Source organism: Pipra filicauda, unplaced genomic scaffold, assembly GCF_003945595.2.
Source record: "Pipra filicauda isolate LSUMZ 115617 unplaced genomic scaffold, ASM394559v2 scaffold299_size895176_pilon, whole genome shotgun sequence".
Lineage (NCBI taxonomy): Eukaryota > Metazoa > Chordata > Aves > Passeriformes > Pipridae > Pipra > Pipra filicauda.
In genome coordinates, this window is record NW_024104419.1 from 17,267 (window position 1) to 31,531 (window position 14,265).

The following is a 14,265-nucleotide window of genomic DNA, read 5'->3' on the forward strand; positions in this document are numbered from 1 at the left end:
AGTGAGAAGTTTCTGACCATGGCAGGAGGGTTGGAATGAGATGAGCTTTAAGGTCCCTTCCAACCAAACCATTCTGTGATTCTGTGATGATTAAATTACATTCCGAGAAGCTTATGATTTTAAATTATGTTCCTTGGAAATCCAGCTGCTATTATTGCTACAGGCTCTAATGCTGAAAACCATCACACTTGATCCTCTCCTTCAATTTAAATTATATAATAATTTCCACTAGTAATTGTATGTGTGAAGGTCCATAAAACAGGTTAGGGATTGAAAAAGGCGACGCTGTCTTTACAGCACAATGTGTGTGGTACCTTTTTATTAGTTTCCACTCATATTACATCGCTTTGCTTTGGCTGAGTAATCTGCATTTCTGTGCTCCCAGTCATAATAATGTATGGACAGTGCACCAGCCTCATAAACAGGTACAACTGAACTGATGTACAGGTTATATCACTGAGCAGGAGCCACATCAAGTGTCACAAATCCCTTAATGTCTGAAAAATGGATGCAAACCAAGTCCACCTGAAGCTGCCTGGTGCCACTCCTGTAGGGAATGATTTCAAACTGGACTGTTGAACTCTCCATGGGGGCCATTCTTGCCACACTAAAAGAGAGAATGCGTTTGTAAGGTCAAGCAGCTGAAAATTCCTTGCTATGTATTCTTCAGATCCCTAAATCTAAGACAGCATGACATCTCTCCACCCCCTGAGCATCCTGTAATTCAAAACTTGGTGAAAGAGGTGTAAAAAACTCCAGCTGGTACATGGAGGGTACTGACATGACAGTATTTTGTACAAGGTTGGTGCCAACAAAAGTCATGAGCTTGACAGAATACTTTTAAAAACCCACTAGTATTCCAGATTTCCCCCCAAAGTGAGCGAGTTTTCAGCCAGCAGCATTTACATACCTGATTCTGAGTTGCTCTTTGAGCAGGCCACTACCTTCAGCTCTCAGTACACAGTCTGTCACCTCATCAGACAGTGGGTTGGTAAATGTGACCTCCACATTAACAGCCTGGTGTACCACTGTTGGACCAAGGACCTACAGAGAGAAAACATCTTGCTCAGCCACAGTGTTATTCTCACCTATTTCTTGTGCTTTTCTCTTTTCATTCCCATTTCAAACTATTTACCCTCTTAGGATTTCCTGGACAGGAAGAGGCCAGGAATTTATACATTGGCAGCAGAGTTCAGCCTTGAATGAGCCACCCACTGTGGCTGAGAAAGAACAAACTACTGTAGAATCTACTATTTAATCTTAACATTTTAACTAGGACAGTGTATGGTGTTATGTACAGCACAGTATATGACACTTGTCAGTGAGAACAAAATGAAAACACAACTATTAACTTGGCATATATGGCTGACTGGAGGCAGCTTATGTTAAATTAGCTTTAGTTAGGCTAAATGGAAGTTTAGGATTAGAGAACATGGAAGGTGTGAATTGTGGTGTCTCAGCCAAAAAAATCCCAAAAGCAAATTAGCAAGTAAACATATTCATTACCTTATTTTGACTGAGATAAAGTGGAATTGTCATATCTGGCTGTCTTTGTAGATAATGTAATATTAGTTAACATAATGGAGAAGTCCTTTACCCCAATTGCATTCCTCTATTACTGTCTGTATGTTTATAGAGAAGTTTCAATCAGCAGAAACAGAAACGCCTCTTAAATCTTAGTCACTGAACTGAAGTAATTTAATCCTGGTGCCTGCCCTGCAGAAGCTGACCCTGTTATTTGCATGGGTCAGCACAGAGACTTTGTACAAAGTCTCACTAGAACCTGGTATTCAGAAATTGCCAAAAATTCACACATTTTACTCCTGTGTGTTGCCTTGCTTTTCTTCTTTGTTACTGGCATAGTGATTTGGGGTGGCTAATCCAGTCTGGAGGCTCTGAAAGACTCTGCAAACGACCATATTCCCCTGTGTTGTTTACAGTAAGATGGGCAGACAGCATTTGATCCCGTGTGTGATACAGCACATGAGTGTGCTGTCCAAAACCAGTTAAACTCATTTATATGGATATGATGGGCCATGCAAATCCAGGACTGTCCCTAGGCAAACATAGTGCAGGGTCTTTCCTGTAGACTAAGAACTTTTTATTCATTGTACAACATTTGCCAGAGGTCAGTCTTGAGTGGAAAGAAAAAAAAAAAAGCCTCCAGTTCTGTTTAATCATTTGGGAAGATGTTGCAGAAGGTGGAAAGTGCCTCTTTTCCTGATTCAGTGAAAGAACTCCCTTGAATATTAGTAACAAAAAGCCTCACAGCCCCAGGCATTATCAGCTGGCCAGTGAGGATGTCTTTGGTAAAAATCAGTCTTCCTAAATAAACTGGAAGAGATTGATCAGACTCCCTTAACAAAAGCAGACTAAATACAGCCCAGATTTCTCTGTCCCTCTCTGTCCTGTCTCTCTGTAGATAAGCTTGCCTTGTAACTCTTGTAACACTGAGACTTGTGGCAAGAATACCACAGCTATGCCCTGGAAAGGTTTGCTTTTCCTCAGTGTACTTCATTTCACTTGTGTCGTATGGCCCATTACCAGAGCAACAAGATCCAGTCACCTTGATTTCACTTCCCACACTCCTTTCTGTGAGGAGTGGGAATTCTAGTTGCTTTTTTACCTTGATGGTGAGAAAAGGATCCTGAAGGACAATGTCCTTCTCAACCAGAAGCGAGGCTCCCTTTTTGATTTGGCACACAGCAGTCACCAGGATCTTCCTGTCGTCCATCAGAGAGTTTTTGTATTGGGAATAGGGGATCCCGAATGAAAACTCCTTCACTGGAATGGAAATGGAAATAAAATTTCCCTCTCTTCCTTTTTCTAAGTCCCTGCTATGTGTAAGGTACCTGTATTTTAAGGAGCATGTACACCATCACCCTGGGGCTGCACATTTGTGGGTGTTGACACCCACAGACAGGAATGATGCTCATAAGTGACTTCTACTTACATTCACATAAAACACTGAATTATCAGGTACAGTTTGGTGGCTGGACAGATCTGAGGGTGGGTATATGTGGGTAGCTCCCTAGTGTCCAGTGTATGTCTCTTAGTTGTTCTCTCTTAGCAAAAAAGGTCATAATGTAGCACCAACAGTGGCCCTGCTTGGTCAGACAAAAGGTCACCTTGCTCAGTATCTTTTCTGACAGTGCCCAAAAGCAAATGCTTAAGACAGGGAAATATGAATGTTTCTCTTCCCCTGAATAGCCTTGACCTCCAGCTGATTGCAGGTCATACACTTCTCGAGCCATTCTTTATTTCCATGTGATTTGACCACAAACCAAAACTATGCTTGTCCTGTAATAAAAAGTGTAATAAAATTAAAATTACCTTCTTCTGATCCGAGTTTAATAGACCTATACAGCTCTAAAATCTCTGCCTTTGGTCTTCTTGTGTAGAGAATGGCTGAAGCCTTCAATTTAACTTTTATGGTCTTGAAATCTGAGATCAGGTTTCTGAGTGACAAGGTAAGGAGGATGTCCTGGCCAATCACAGGAGATGCGTCGAGAATCAGCTTCCCTGAGATACTGGGGGTTTGTGCCCTTGAAAATCGCCTTTTAGGTTTTCTAATTTTGGTTTTTTTTCCGGTTCTTCTCACACCAAGCAGCTTCAGTGCTTTTTTGTACACCTGCCTTTCTTTCGAAGATCCTGCTTGGAAAGATAACATGGTCAGAGATCTCGTGTGTACTGGATGCAGTGCAGTGGAACCAGGATTGATCTCAGAAATTTAGGAAGGCTGAGAAGGGCAAAGATACTCCAGAGGAGAAAGTGAGATCTAACACAGCTACTTTGCTCTAGAAGAAGTAAAGAAATTAAGTCAGTGCTCAGTCCAACAAAGGCCTAAATTCTTTTCACTTCTGATCATCAGTGGTAAGACAACAGTAATAAAGAATTTACCTTCTGGATATTTGTAATTAGCAGTGACATCCACACGGGAGTTGGTGCCCACTGCTTTGGTGCTGATACATTTCCCAATCTTCCTGGTGTTAGAATAAATCCTCTCCTTTCTTTTCTTGCTGTGGCGAATCCAGGTAACACAGTCAGCATTCACTGCTGCAAACACAAATGGGCTGTCATAATCCAGGTTCACATCCCCTTCTTTGATGGCTCTGATGGAGGCAGGACCACACTGATAGATGCCTGTATTGGAGAGGGAGAAGTTAAACAACTGCCTCTTGCAAAAGAACATAAATCCTCACGCTGGCAGTCACTCCAAAGATGCATTTGGGTGAAGTTCACTGTTTGTGTGTCTGTGTATTATGGTGACAGAATGCCCAGACTCACATGCCTTTTCTATCAAAAGGTGGGAGGTTGTTAGGGAGAGCTAAAGCTTCTTATGATGTGTGCTGTGTGAAATGTTTCACCCTGCAAAGGCTGCAGGGCTGCCAGCAAAGCTGTCTGGTGAAAGGAGAGGAGAGGGTGTGAGCCAGGTCAGAAATGCAGTCAGACCTAAGGGATGGGAGTCAACAATGCACTGAGAAGATCCAAGAAACTAAATTTGTTAAACTTTGTATTGGGGAATCAGACTGTGTGGTGTTAGGAGCTGAGACAAGCAAGGGCAGGATAAGTGAACTTCAAATGTGCTGGCTGTTGTGGAGGCAGAGAATCAAAATGAAAAAAAAGGAAGAATTGACGTGCTGATAAGTGATCCAGAGGCTGACAGAAAAGCTGCCTACTGGAGACTGATGTGGATATTGCTTTTCTTGTGCACCAAAAGTAATGCTATGTCTACAGGCAATGTATAGAAGAGAGTTGTCCTGAAATTTCAGTGGCAATCTTTCAGAATAACACTATTTGTGGGGATTTTTTTATGTTTACAACAGTGCTACCTTTGCTTTTTTCCTGGGGTGTTGCATCCAGAACCTGCCATCCATCATAAAAAGAACCAAGATCTCTTCTAGTGAACCAGCTTTCATTCCAGACGTGGAAATTCCTGTAAGGGAGGCAGAATATGGAATACCTGATTAATAATCCTGAGTGAATGAAAACTGGAGAGAGCAGCTGCTGGCTCATTACATGAGTACCTCTTTCCCCTTTTGTGCCAGATTTTTGTGTTCAGATCTCTCAGAAATGTTGAGACATTATGAAAAAGAAATCTTAAAAGGAAAATAATTCATCACAGAGTCAAGAGTTCAATTCTGGACATTCCAGAACAAACAGCCAAAGGTCTCCTGTGCACTTTGCTATCTGTTGGTATTTATCTCACAGTTTCTTTCTACTTCATGTCACCATTGTCCCATTCAGTCCAGATGGTGTGTTGTGCTTGGTGACTGAGGCACTGATGCTGCAGTACAACACACATGTGCAGTGTGATAATTTGTGGGCACTTGTTTGTCAAAAGAACAATTTTTAACAGCTTCTCTGAGGTGAAACAGTATCTCCTTTGTTGACTCTTCAAAATCATGAAGTTGACTACTTATTGAATTTCTGAACACTCTGTGGATTCTTTGGTGTGGGGTTTTATAGCACTGGCAGCATGAGGTTGGAGTAGTTTTTCAGGAGCATGATTCTTTTAATTAGTGGGGAATGTAATGGAAGAAATAATTTAAAAATATGTCTATTTACCACACGCTGTCTTCAGTCAAGTGCAGGGTCTTTCCAGAAATGTCAATGTACTTATCAATACTCAGATTTATATTGGTGTCATGGGCAGAGTTGAAGTTGGTAATAACACGAGTAGGTATTCCCAAGCATCTCAGTACTGCAATATAGAATATCATAAAAGTTCTGTAAACCTCTTTTACACACATTTAGAAAGTATTTTTCTGTTTTTCTTGGCAAAACAGTCAATGTATATATTGTATGTTTTCAGAGGGGAAACAAACCCCCAGGAATTTTCCTCCAGATATGATACAAGTCACACCCATTGTGCACAATTGCTTAGAAGACACTTCCACTCACGTGACATTCTCAGCTGCCATGTCCTTTTAACAAGAGTGAGATTCACCCATTTATTTTAATCTTTGATTCTTCCTCCTGTTCTCTCTCCCATTTTCCCTCTATTTGTTCCTCTGTTACTTGCTTCTTTTTCCTCTTACTTTCTGAGATACACCTTTGAATTGCATTATTTTTCCTCTGTACTTTTCCCAAGGAAGCTCTTATGTCTCAGAGCAGCTCTGAATGGAAAGTGCTAGTAAGAAATTCTTTTCCTGACTTGCAGCTCCTTTTACAGGTCCTTAGAATTGTGACTTGGTTTTGTGTCAGCAGTAGGTAAGACACAGCAGTAGAAAATGGGATTGTGAGGAGATGGGCTTAAAAGACCACTGGTATTCTTTGAATCCTAGCTGTGAAACAGGAAACCTTGCTCTTTTCACCAGCCCAGCCTGGCAAACCACTTTGAATTTTGTTTGGGGTGCAGTATTGCAACCTGTGGCTGTTTAAAATAGACCCTTCACCCGTGGGGAGCAGAGGTTCTTCGCTCTCTCTGCCACAGTTGGAACAACTTCAACAATATTGTCAGAAAGTTAAAACTACAGCAATTCTAGTGAGCTTCCTTCCTGGTATCATTCTGGTCTCGTTCTTCATCCCTTCATACCTGTGCAGGTGACTCCTGCAAAGACCCAGCACTGGCCATACCGGACGGGTCTGTACCTCCCCCTGTGCCACTTCCGAAGGATGGTCACGCTCCCGCTCCACTGCAGGGGGTTTGTCCCGGAGCGGTACTTCCCGGTCCACTTCCCTTCCACTACTCCCTTCTCGTCGTTGCTGTTGACCTGAAAGAGTCCTTCTCATGAGAGAATTAAAATATTTACAGAAGAAGAGAGGGAGGGAAAGAGGCAGAAGTGAGTCTGTGGGTGCCACTGCTCTCATGGGCTGGGTGGTGGGACACAGCATCTGAGCCTTGGAGTTTTGTCTGTTCGAGTGCAATGATTGGACCAAACCCAGATCAGATTGTAAAGTCTGACGATTCAAAACTGCCTTGTTTTCAGTTTATATTTTCTGTTTACATTTTCTCTGTTTCACTGATGGATTTCACCTCTTTGTGTGTCGTTATACTGTGCATTCAGTATTGTTTCATGTTCTGGGGTGATTTATGTGGAAGGCTTGAGAAGTCAATATTTTCTCTGAATGTGCATTTGTTGCAAGTGTGCATATAGTACTTATAGCCTGCTCAAACTTGTTAGATGTGGTTGCATATATTTGTGCACATCCACTGTAGAGCCCTAAGTGTCACGTGGTGGTACAGAAAGCAGAAAGTTCTTGTTTATTTGTTTTTTCTTAAGTATTCATACTTTTAGTAATTTTGTCCATCCAAGAGGAGTTATTTACTTCATGTTGAAGCTGAAATTGCCTAAAGTGAGTGCTGTCTAAAAGGCTGAAAAGTATCACAGCTGTAAAGGAGGAATCTCAGCTAAAGAAAGTGGGAAGGCATGTATTATTTATAAAATGGAAAACTTTTCAGTTGCCTGGTTGTGCATTTATGTGCTTGTGAGCTTGTGTGGGTGCTGTGCAAGTATTGGTTGCAGGAAATGCATAAAGGCCTCACTGAACAAATATCCCTTAAGTGAAGAATACTAAATCCACACATTAAATGTGGCCATAACAGCACTGGTTTTCCAAAATATTTCATGCTTCTCTTGGTATTTGAAAAACTTAGCAAGTGATTTCAGGCTTTCCAAATTAGCGAGAAGATCTAATGGACTGAAAATCTGTTAGGAAAATACATCTGAGATTCACTGTTCCCCAGAAGTTCTTGGAAACATTCCTTCAGTTATGAGCAAACTCTTGGGAAGAAGGTAAATTAAACTTTTGGGGTATTTTACCTCTTTTGTAGCTATTGTGTTGCAGAATAGTTATCTACACCTATAAAACATCGAGGCATTCACACTCAGGTGTTGGGGTTCTGTTAGTAAGTGCATGTAGAGCTGTAAGTGATGGATCATTTTACCATAGCACTGATCACCCTGCTCACATAGACAGGGTTGTTTCGGTTGGATACATCAACAGCTGGATCTTCTCGGTGGTTCAGGCTCCGATCCAGTATAGCCAGAGAGATATCAAGGATATCTTCTTCAAACTGAAATCAAAACAAGGCTAATTTCATAAGTAAACCCCAGGATAAACTCCCCATCTGTTTTCCTTCTCCTGGCACAACAGGATAACGTTGGTAACAGAGGTGTTATCTGTATATAGGGCCAAGTAGAAAACACGAGCACCAGGCTGCTGGCTCTCCGTGGGATTTTAAAGACAAGATGTCTGTGAGCATGGTGTGGGGCCATGGCCACTGGCATCCACATGGCCATTACGTGTCCTGGTGGAACAGACAGGACCACTGCAGGTCGGGCTGAGCAGGATTCACACCCTCCCACATCCTGCCGTGCCCCCACAGGAACCCTTCTGTTACGAAAGCTTTGCTCCCATGGGCTGCCTGCACCTCGTGTCAGCAGGTCACCTGAACTGAAAGAAACCCACAAACACAATTATTGTGGATTAGGGTCACAGGGATGCTGTGCTGGGCCCAGAGAATGCCCAAGTGCTCTGCTCTATGGAGGTGGCCAGGCAAGGGTGCCCCCCCGACCTGGGATATCCTTTTAATGCCTGTTACTGAGCACGTAAATATTTATGTAAATATTTACTATGTATTAACTATGTAAATAATGACTAGTTGTAATACATCACTATGTATATTTACTATGTAAATATTTAGATGTACCAGCTTTGCAATGCCTGGTGGCTTTCTTTGCCCTTTACAAGGGTCAAAAAATGAAGTGCAATTTTACCAGTTTGAGTAACGAGCAAAAGAAAAATGAAATTGTGCTTTGTTTCTTTTATTTCTGTCTTAGCACATGTCAGGCAGTGGAAAATGATCCTGATGCTGCTGTAATGTATTGATAAGCGAGACATATATCTGTAAGAAAATCTGAAGTAAGGAATACTCAGCAAGGAATGCTGAGCTCTCATACTCTGAGATAATGATTCTCTCTCCTGAAGAGGCTGTTTACCCACTGTGCTTATTTTGAAAGTTCTGGAATAGGTGATGTTTTTTACCTGTCCATAGTTCCAAGCTTCTTGCTGGATATCTTTTTCCAGTCCCTGAAATATGATTCCACTGTCATTCAGGACATACTCCCGCCGCTCCCTCTCGTTAGCCATGTAGACATCATCATCTAAGAGCAGAATGAGACACCATGGCTGAAAGGAAATTATTTTGAAAATCTCACACAGAGGGGAGATCTAGGGAGCAGGTCAGGCTGCCCCTGCATTCAGGCTTAGGACTCCCTGCTACACCTCTCTAATCATTCAGAGAGTGAATAAAATCGGCATGAAATTCCTTTGAGGGGAACTTCACTAATCTCACTGTGTGTCTTACTGGTAGATGTTGGTTGGTTTACAGCTGAATGCAAGAATCAGAGGGAAAAAAATTCTAGAATAAATGTTTGGAATATTTCCTGCCTCTGGTCTTTTATCCTACAAGCAAAAGTCTGGGGTCTTTGATAGCTTGAAGCACTGAAGAAGGGGCAAAACCTTGATCCTTGGTGTTGAGCAAAAAACCCCAACTTTGTGTAGCTGTGACTATCAGGTTCAGACTTTACTGTGACCCCCAGAATTCCTGGCTGAGACAATGAGATATCTGAAGGACGTGATGCATCAAAGCATACCTGGACACCAAGGGTTGAAGAGTAGCACAAACTGGCCCAGGACTTTTGAAAAGACCTTGTTCCCAGAAAGGACCTGGAGTTTGAGTTTGTATCGCCCGATGACGGCGCTGGCTGGGCTGAGGATGGTGAAGCTGAGGCAGCCAGGCTCGCTGGGCTCCTGGGCTGCACTCCAGCCACTGGCACCCTCCTCTGAGAGGGTAAATACGGCCTTGGTCTGCTGTGATTCTGCTGGAGATGGTCCTGCCAGAGAGAACAGGGACAGCAATTCTGAGTGGCAGCTGTGAGTGACAAACTTGGGGTCAGGGAAACCCACATGGAAAGGCTGTGGGTTGTCAGATTAAGTGTTTATTCAATGTAAACTCACTCCAGAGGTGAGCACACCCGTAATTATTCCAGGCAAGTGAGAGGGCAAGTCTGTTGTCCTGAAAACTTGACAGTTCAAAAATATGTGAGCGGGATGAGCCACACATTTTAATGCACGTGTCATGAAGACTTAGTAGCTGCCTGGAGGATTTTTTGGAGGAGACTTTTGGCAAGATGTAGGTGGGAGTTCTTATGAATTGGGTCATGTGGGCTGTTCTAGTAATAGGGAACACATGAAGTTAATCAAGGGGATTTTAAAAGGGGTGAAGTAAGGGAGGAGATGAATTGGGGATGGTGGTTTGTGAGAGGTAGAGCTGTAACATGCTCAGGAACCAGAATGGAGATAAATTGCAGTCTTCCAGGTAGGTCCTCAGGAGCAGAGGTACAGGCTTGGTTTTAGAATGAGAATGGCACCTACCTTCCTATTAATTATTACCTTTACTCTCTATATTTCCTTAAACTGCAGATCAAACTTAAAAATGGGAACTCCTAAGCCTAAAAGGACAATGAATCCTACATGATACAGGACACAGCTTGATGATTCAGGAATGGACCACACAGATCTGTATTTTGGAGGTGGAATAACTCAGATATGAGGTGAGTGCCATGGCGAAATTACCTGTGCTTGCAATAAAGGTGAAGTTGTCCCAAGATTGCACTGTTGTTTTGATGTTCAGAGAGATGTTGAAGGGCTGCCCTCTCCTGAAGATTGCTTCTGTGCTGCTGTAATCAGAGGTGTGGTGAGCAGCTTTATTTAGTTTGGATTGCCAATTGACTTTTGTTATCTTCAGGGCTAGAAAGACACAAGACATGTTCATTAAAAAAGGTCTTCCTTCAAGCTTGTACACCTTTTCATCGTGTCTAATGTAGTAATTTTATTATACTTATATATAGCTGGTGTTATGTGCTCTAGGAGAAAGAAAAATCCACTGTTATTAAAAATGGCAAAAATGCCAGTGTAGAGGAACAGTTAAAGCATCTTTTCTGCAGGCAACTTTCTGAAAGAGAAAAAACACCCATTCAGAGAATTCATCTTTGATTTAAAAAAAAAACAAACCCAAAAATCAAAACCTGCTCTATTTAGATAAGACTTTGTTAAAGTTTGAAGTGTCTGTTCTGTTCCCCATGTTCCTGCTCTTGTGAGGTCCTGTGGGGATCTCTGGTTCACAGAGAGCTTTACAGATGTACAGAAAGAAGTGCAAGCCTGACTCTGGAAGCACTTTCTGACAGATGTCAGAAGGTTGGTGTCTTCATTGTGGAACTTGTACATTATCTTCTCATGTATCTCGTATCTCAGTTAATTTGCAGTCCTGTTGCCTGAAGCTGGGTGTTATTTCACACTCTGTTGGAAAAAGATAACCAGCAGAGGACAGATGGTGGCACTAGGAGTGGCATATCTTGAGGCAGTGCTATTGTTGCTCTTTTGTATTGTGATGGGTTGTCACTGTTGAAAATGGGGCACTGAAGCACAGATTACAAAAGCTTTCAAACTTTTTTTTGTCCCTTGAGGAATTAAAAAACGGCAGTAACAAATGAAAAAAGCAGAAAAAATACAGATCCCTCTATGAAAATATGTTTGTGAAGTGGCCTCTCCCTGTGCATTTCAGAGGAGTTTCCCTTGAAGAAAATTTCCTGCTGTGACTCAAGCACATTAACCCTTTGCAGACTAAAGCAACACTTCCATCATTTCACTGAACCAAGACACAGGACTTGGTTTAGCACTGCCTTGAATCACTTGGAGAGAGGCTCATATCTGAGGGAACCCACAGGGCTCTGCTGTAGGAATAGAGAGGGTGAGATCTGAGTTTTCTGCTGTGTTTGCAGCAGAGAGTTATATTCTGTGAAGTCTTCACAAAGTCAGAACTGTCCTCATTCCTCAGCTTTTTGGAGGAAACGTGAATGTGCACGTGCATTTCTGAGGCTGCAGTGAGGATGGCTTTCCTCTAGTCTGTGGGTGTGTTTAAACACTTTCAGCTGAGGGTCTTGCTTCATGTGTGTCACCTAGAGACAGAAATTCCACTGACAGGAGCGTTGTGTCTGTGCCACGGGATGCAAAATGTCTGGAAAGTGCCTCACTTGCGTCATCGCTTTGTGTTCCTGACTCAAATATCTGTAATTGAAAGGGGCCCACAGAAAGCATCATCCCCAACATCAAGTCCTCTAATTTAAGAGTGACTTAGAACGTGTCTCTGCAGGGCCTCAGGGCTTGAAAAGAAGTTGTTTAGTCTTGCTGCACTTCACCCTGTGCGAGTTCAGTGTCCAGGCTCTGCGGGGCAGGGGGCACGTCAGAGCCTGTCACAGGCAAAGAAGTTGTCCAACAGAGTAAGACAGGATGTGTGGAGAGGTTGGAAAGATAAAGGCAGTGGCTAGCAGTGGTTAGCTCAAAGAATTTCCTGCATTAATAGTTTGATTTGCCTTGCAAAGTCCCTGCTCGTACAGGCATTTCCAGTGAATGCGTGCAGGAGATCAGCAAAAAGTTGGTTTGTATATGGGGTAAGAGCACAATAAAACCTGATACCAGTCTTTTGTCCATGTGGACTCAAATTTACCCTTGTTTTGATCTTCACAGTTTTAATTTAAATCTTATAGTTTTTTTTTCTTCTTTTGGTGTCTGTTAGAAAAACACATTTTCAGTAATTCTGTCAGTGTACAATTGGACAAACTTCTAAAAATTTCTTTGGGTGTCTGTCCTGTAGTGGACAGACACTGGGAGCAAGCTCAGAAGCAAAAGCCTGCAGAATTGGTGATCACTGCTGAAAATGCTGATCATGTGCACAGGGTTCTCTTTGACTGAAAGCTGAAGCTGTAACAGAAAAACATCTTTAAACTAAACTGTAGGTGGACTCTGTGTGTGTGTGCATTACATGACACACCTGTCTAACTAGAGATCTCTCCAGTCATGAGGACAGTGAGAGTCAGTGCAACACCACACAGACAAGCTGCCATGGCCCCTCTGTAGGGAGGGGAATGTGGGAGTCCAGAGGCCACCAAGTGACCTGTCTGAGGCCAGACATCATTTGATATCAGAGCCTGGGACTTCCATGGGGCAGTAGGATGCCCCAGTCAGTAGCCAACGGTGTTGATTAGGTGGCTGCAGAAGCACTGAATAGAGTAGTTAATTGATATGATAGAAAAAATATCTTCTTAATCTACTTTTCTGTGTTACAGAAAAAAAAGAATATGTTCAAGACCCATGATAGAAAATCAGTTCCAGTAGAATAACCCATAAATACATTAAACCTAAAGAGGGCTAAGCTGCTGAGAGAACAGCTAGTTGTAATTTATCTTGTTTCCTCAGCAAATCTCACTCAGCTGGATAGGAGGAGTGATGTCTGGAGCCATCAGGATGAACTTACCTGCCATGAGGTTTCTTTCTTCTTTTCCTCACTTGTGTGTGGTTCAGGTTATGGACACGAAAGTGTGCAAGAACATCCTAAATCTTCTTCCACCAGCACCAATAATGAAAGGCTCAGGACTGGACTTGGCTACACAGGCTGGAGTTTATACAAGCTGGGTGTGACCTGTGGTTGGTAGTTACTGTTTTTGTAGTGATATCCTACGTGAGCATCCACTGATGACTGCTTTAATTGCACAATCTTGAGTCCAATTATGCTTATTTAAAACTGGTGAATGACTGAAGAAAGATGATAATCAGTATTCTGGTGTCTTAGAGGGGAAAACATCCCAAATCGGATCTAACGAAGGAAATATGATCTTAAGCAGACACAAGAAACTTAATTTTGGATAGTTTGGTTTGTGTCAGTTTAGGTTTTTGGAGACTGTATGTACAGAGGGCAAGCGTAGACAAATATACCTGTTGTACAGCTTGGCTGTTGGGACATGGAGTGATCTGAGTAAATTTGTAATAATTAGCGTTACTGTCACTCAGTAGTTTGGGGTTTTTTCACTCTGTTTTTTTTAAGGCAGGTCTGCCTGAAGATCTTTCACATAACTGCATGTAATTCATTCTTTCTTGCAATACAGACATGTGCATTCTCACTATCTGTTCCTGACATGGTTACCTGTAATCTGCATTTCTTCTGTGTGAAGCAGCACATCCCCCAGAGAGGGCATTGTTGTGCAGTCAGCTGTGATCAGAGACTTCTGTTAAGTAAAGAGAAATGTTTAAATGGCTGTCTCTGCTTTTAATAATAATTTTTTCTTTATAGTTTGGGGTTCATAATGCATGTACAAAGTTTCTCTGTAGCTCTTTGGCATGGCACTGTGAGTCTGGCCCCGGAGGAAGCTGCAGAGCTGCTCTGCTGGTGCGAGCCCTGCCCACTCTAATTACAGGCGCTCT

At 42.4% G+C, this 14,265-nt stretch overlaps 1 protein-coding gene across 1 annotated transcript; it reads right to left on the reverse strand.

Annotated features, from left to right (window-relative positions):
• Nucleotides 1–453: 453 nt before the first annotated feature.
• LOC114001065 (protein-glutamine gamma-glutamyltransferase 6-like) lies at nt 454–14,039 on the reverse strand. The gene is made up of 13 exons (XM_039383079.1): nt 13,988–14,039; nt 10,585–10,758; nt 9,603–9,842; nt 8,992–9,110; nt 7,892–8,020; nt 6,539–6,716; nt 5,569–5,704; nt 4,833–4,936; nt 3,901–4,143; nt 3,334–3,651; nt 2,627–2,784; nt 911–1,044; nt 454–607 (listed from the first exon to the last, which is right to left on the reverse strand). Exons 1-13 carry the CDS (start codon nt 14,037–14,039, stop codon nt 454–456), a joined length of 2,139 nt encoding a protein of 712 aa, XP_039239013.1.
• Nucleotides 14,040–14,265: the final 226 nt, after the last annotated feature.

What these genes read in the sequence shown, in the direction of transcription:
- LOC114001065 (XM_039383079.1), bottom strand. Translation starts at nt 14,039, where the DNA reads ATGCCCTCTCTGGGGGATGTGCTGCTTCACACAGAAGAAATGCAGATT. An exon ending in GCAGGGTGATCAGTGCTATG is followed by an intron (nt 6,717 to 7,891) that starts GTAAAATGATCC and finishes GGACTCTTTCAG; the next exon opens with GTCAACAGCAACGACGAGAA. An exon ending in AAAGAGCAACTCAGAATCAG is followed by an intron (nt 608 to 910) that starts GTATGTAAATGC and finishes TCTCTCTTTTAG; the next exon opens with TGTGGCAAGAATGGCCCCCA.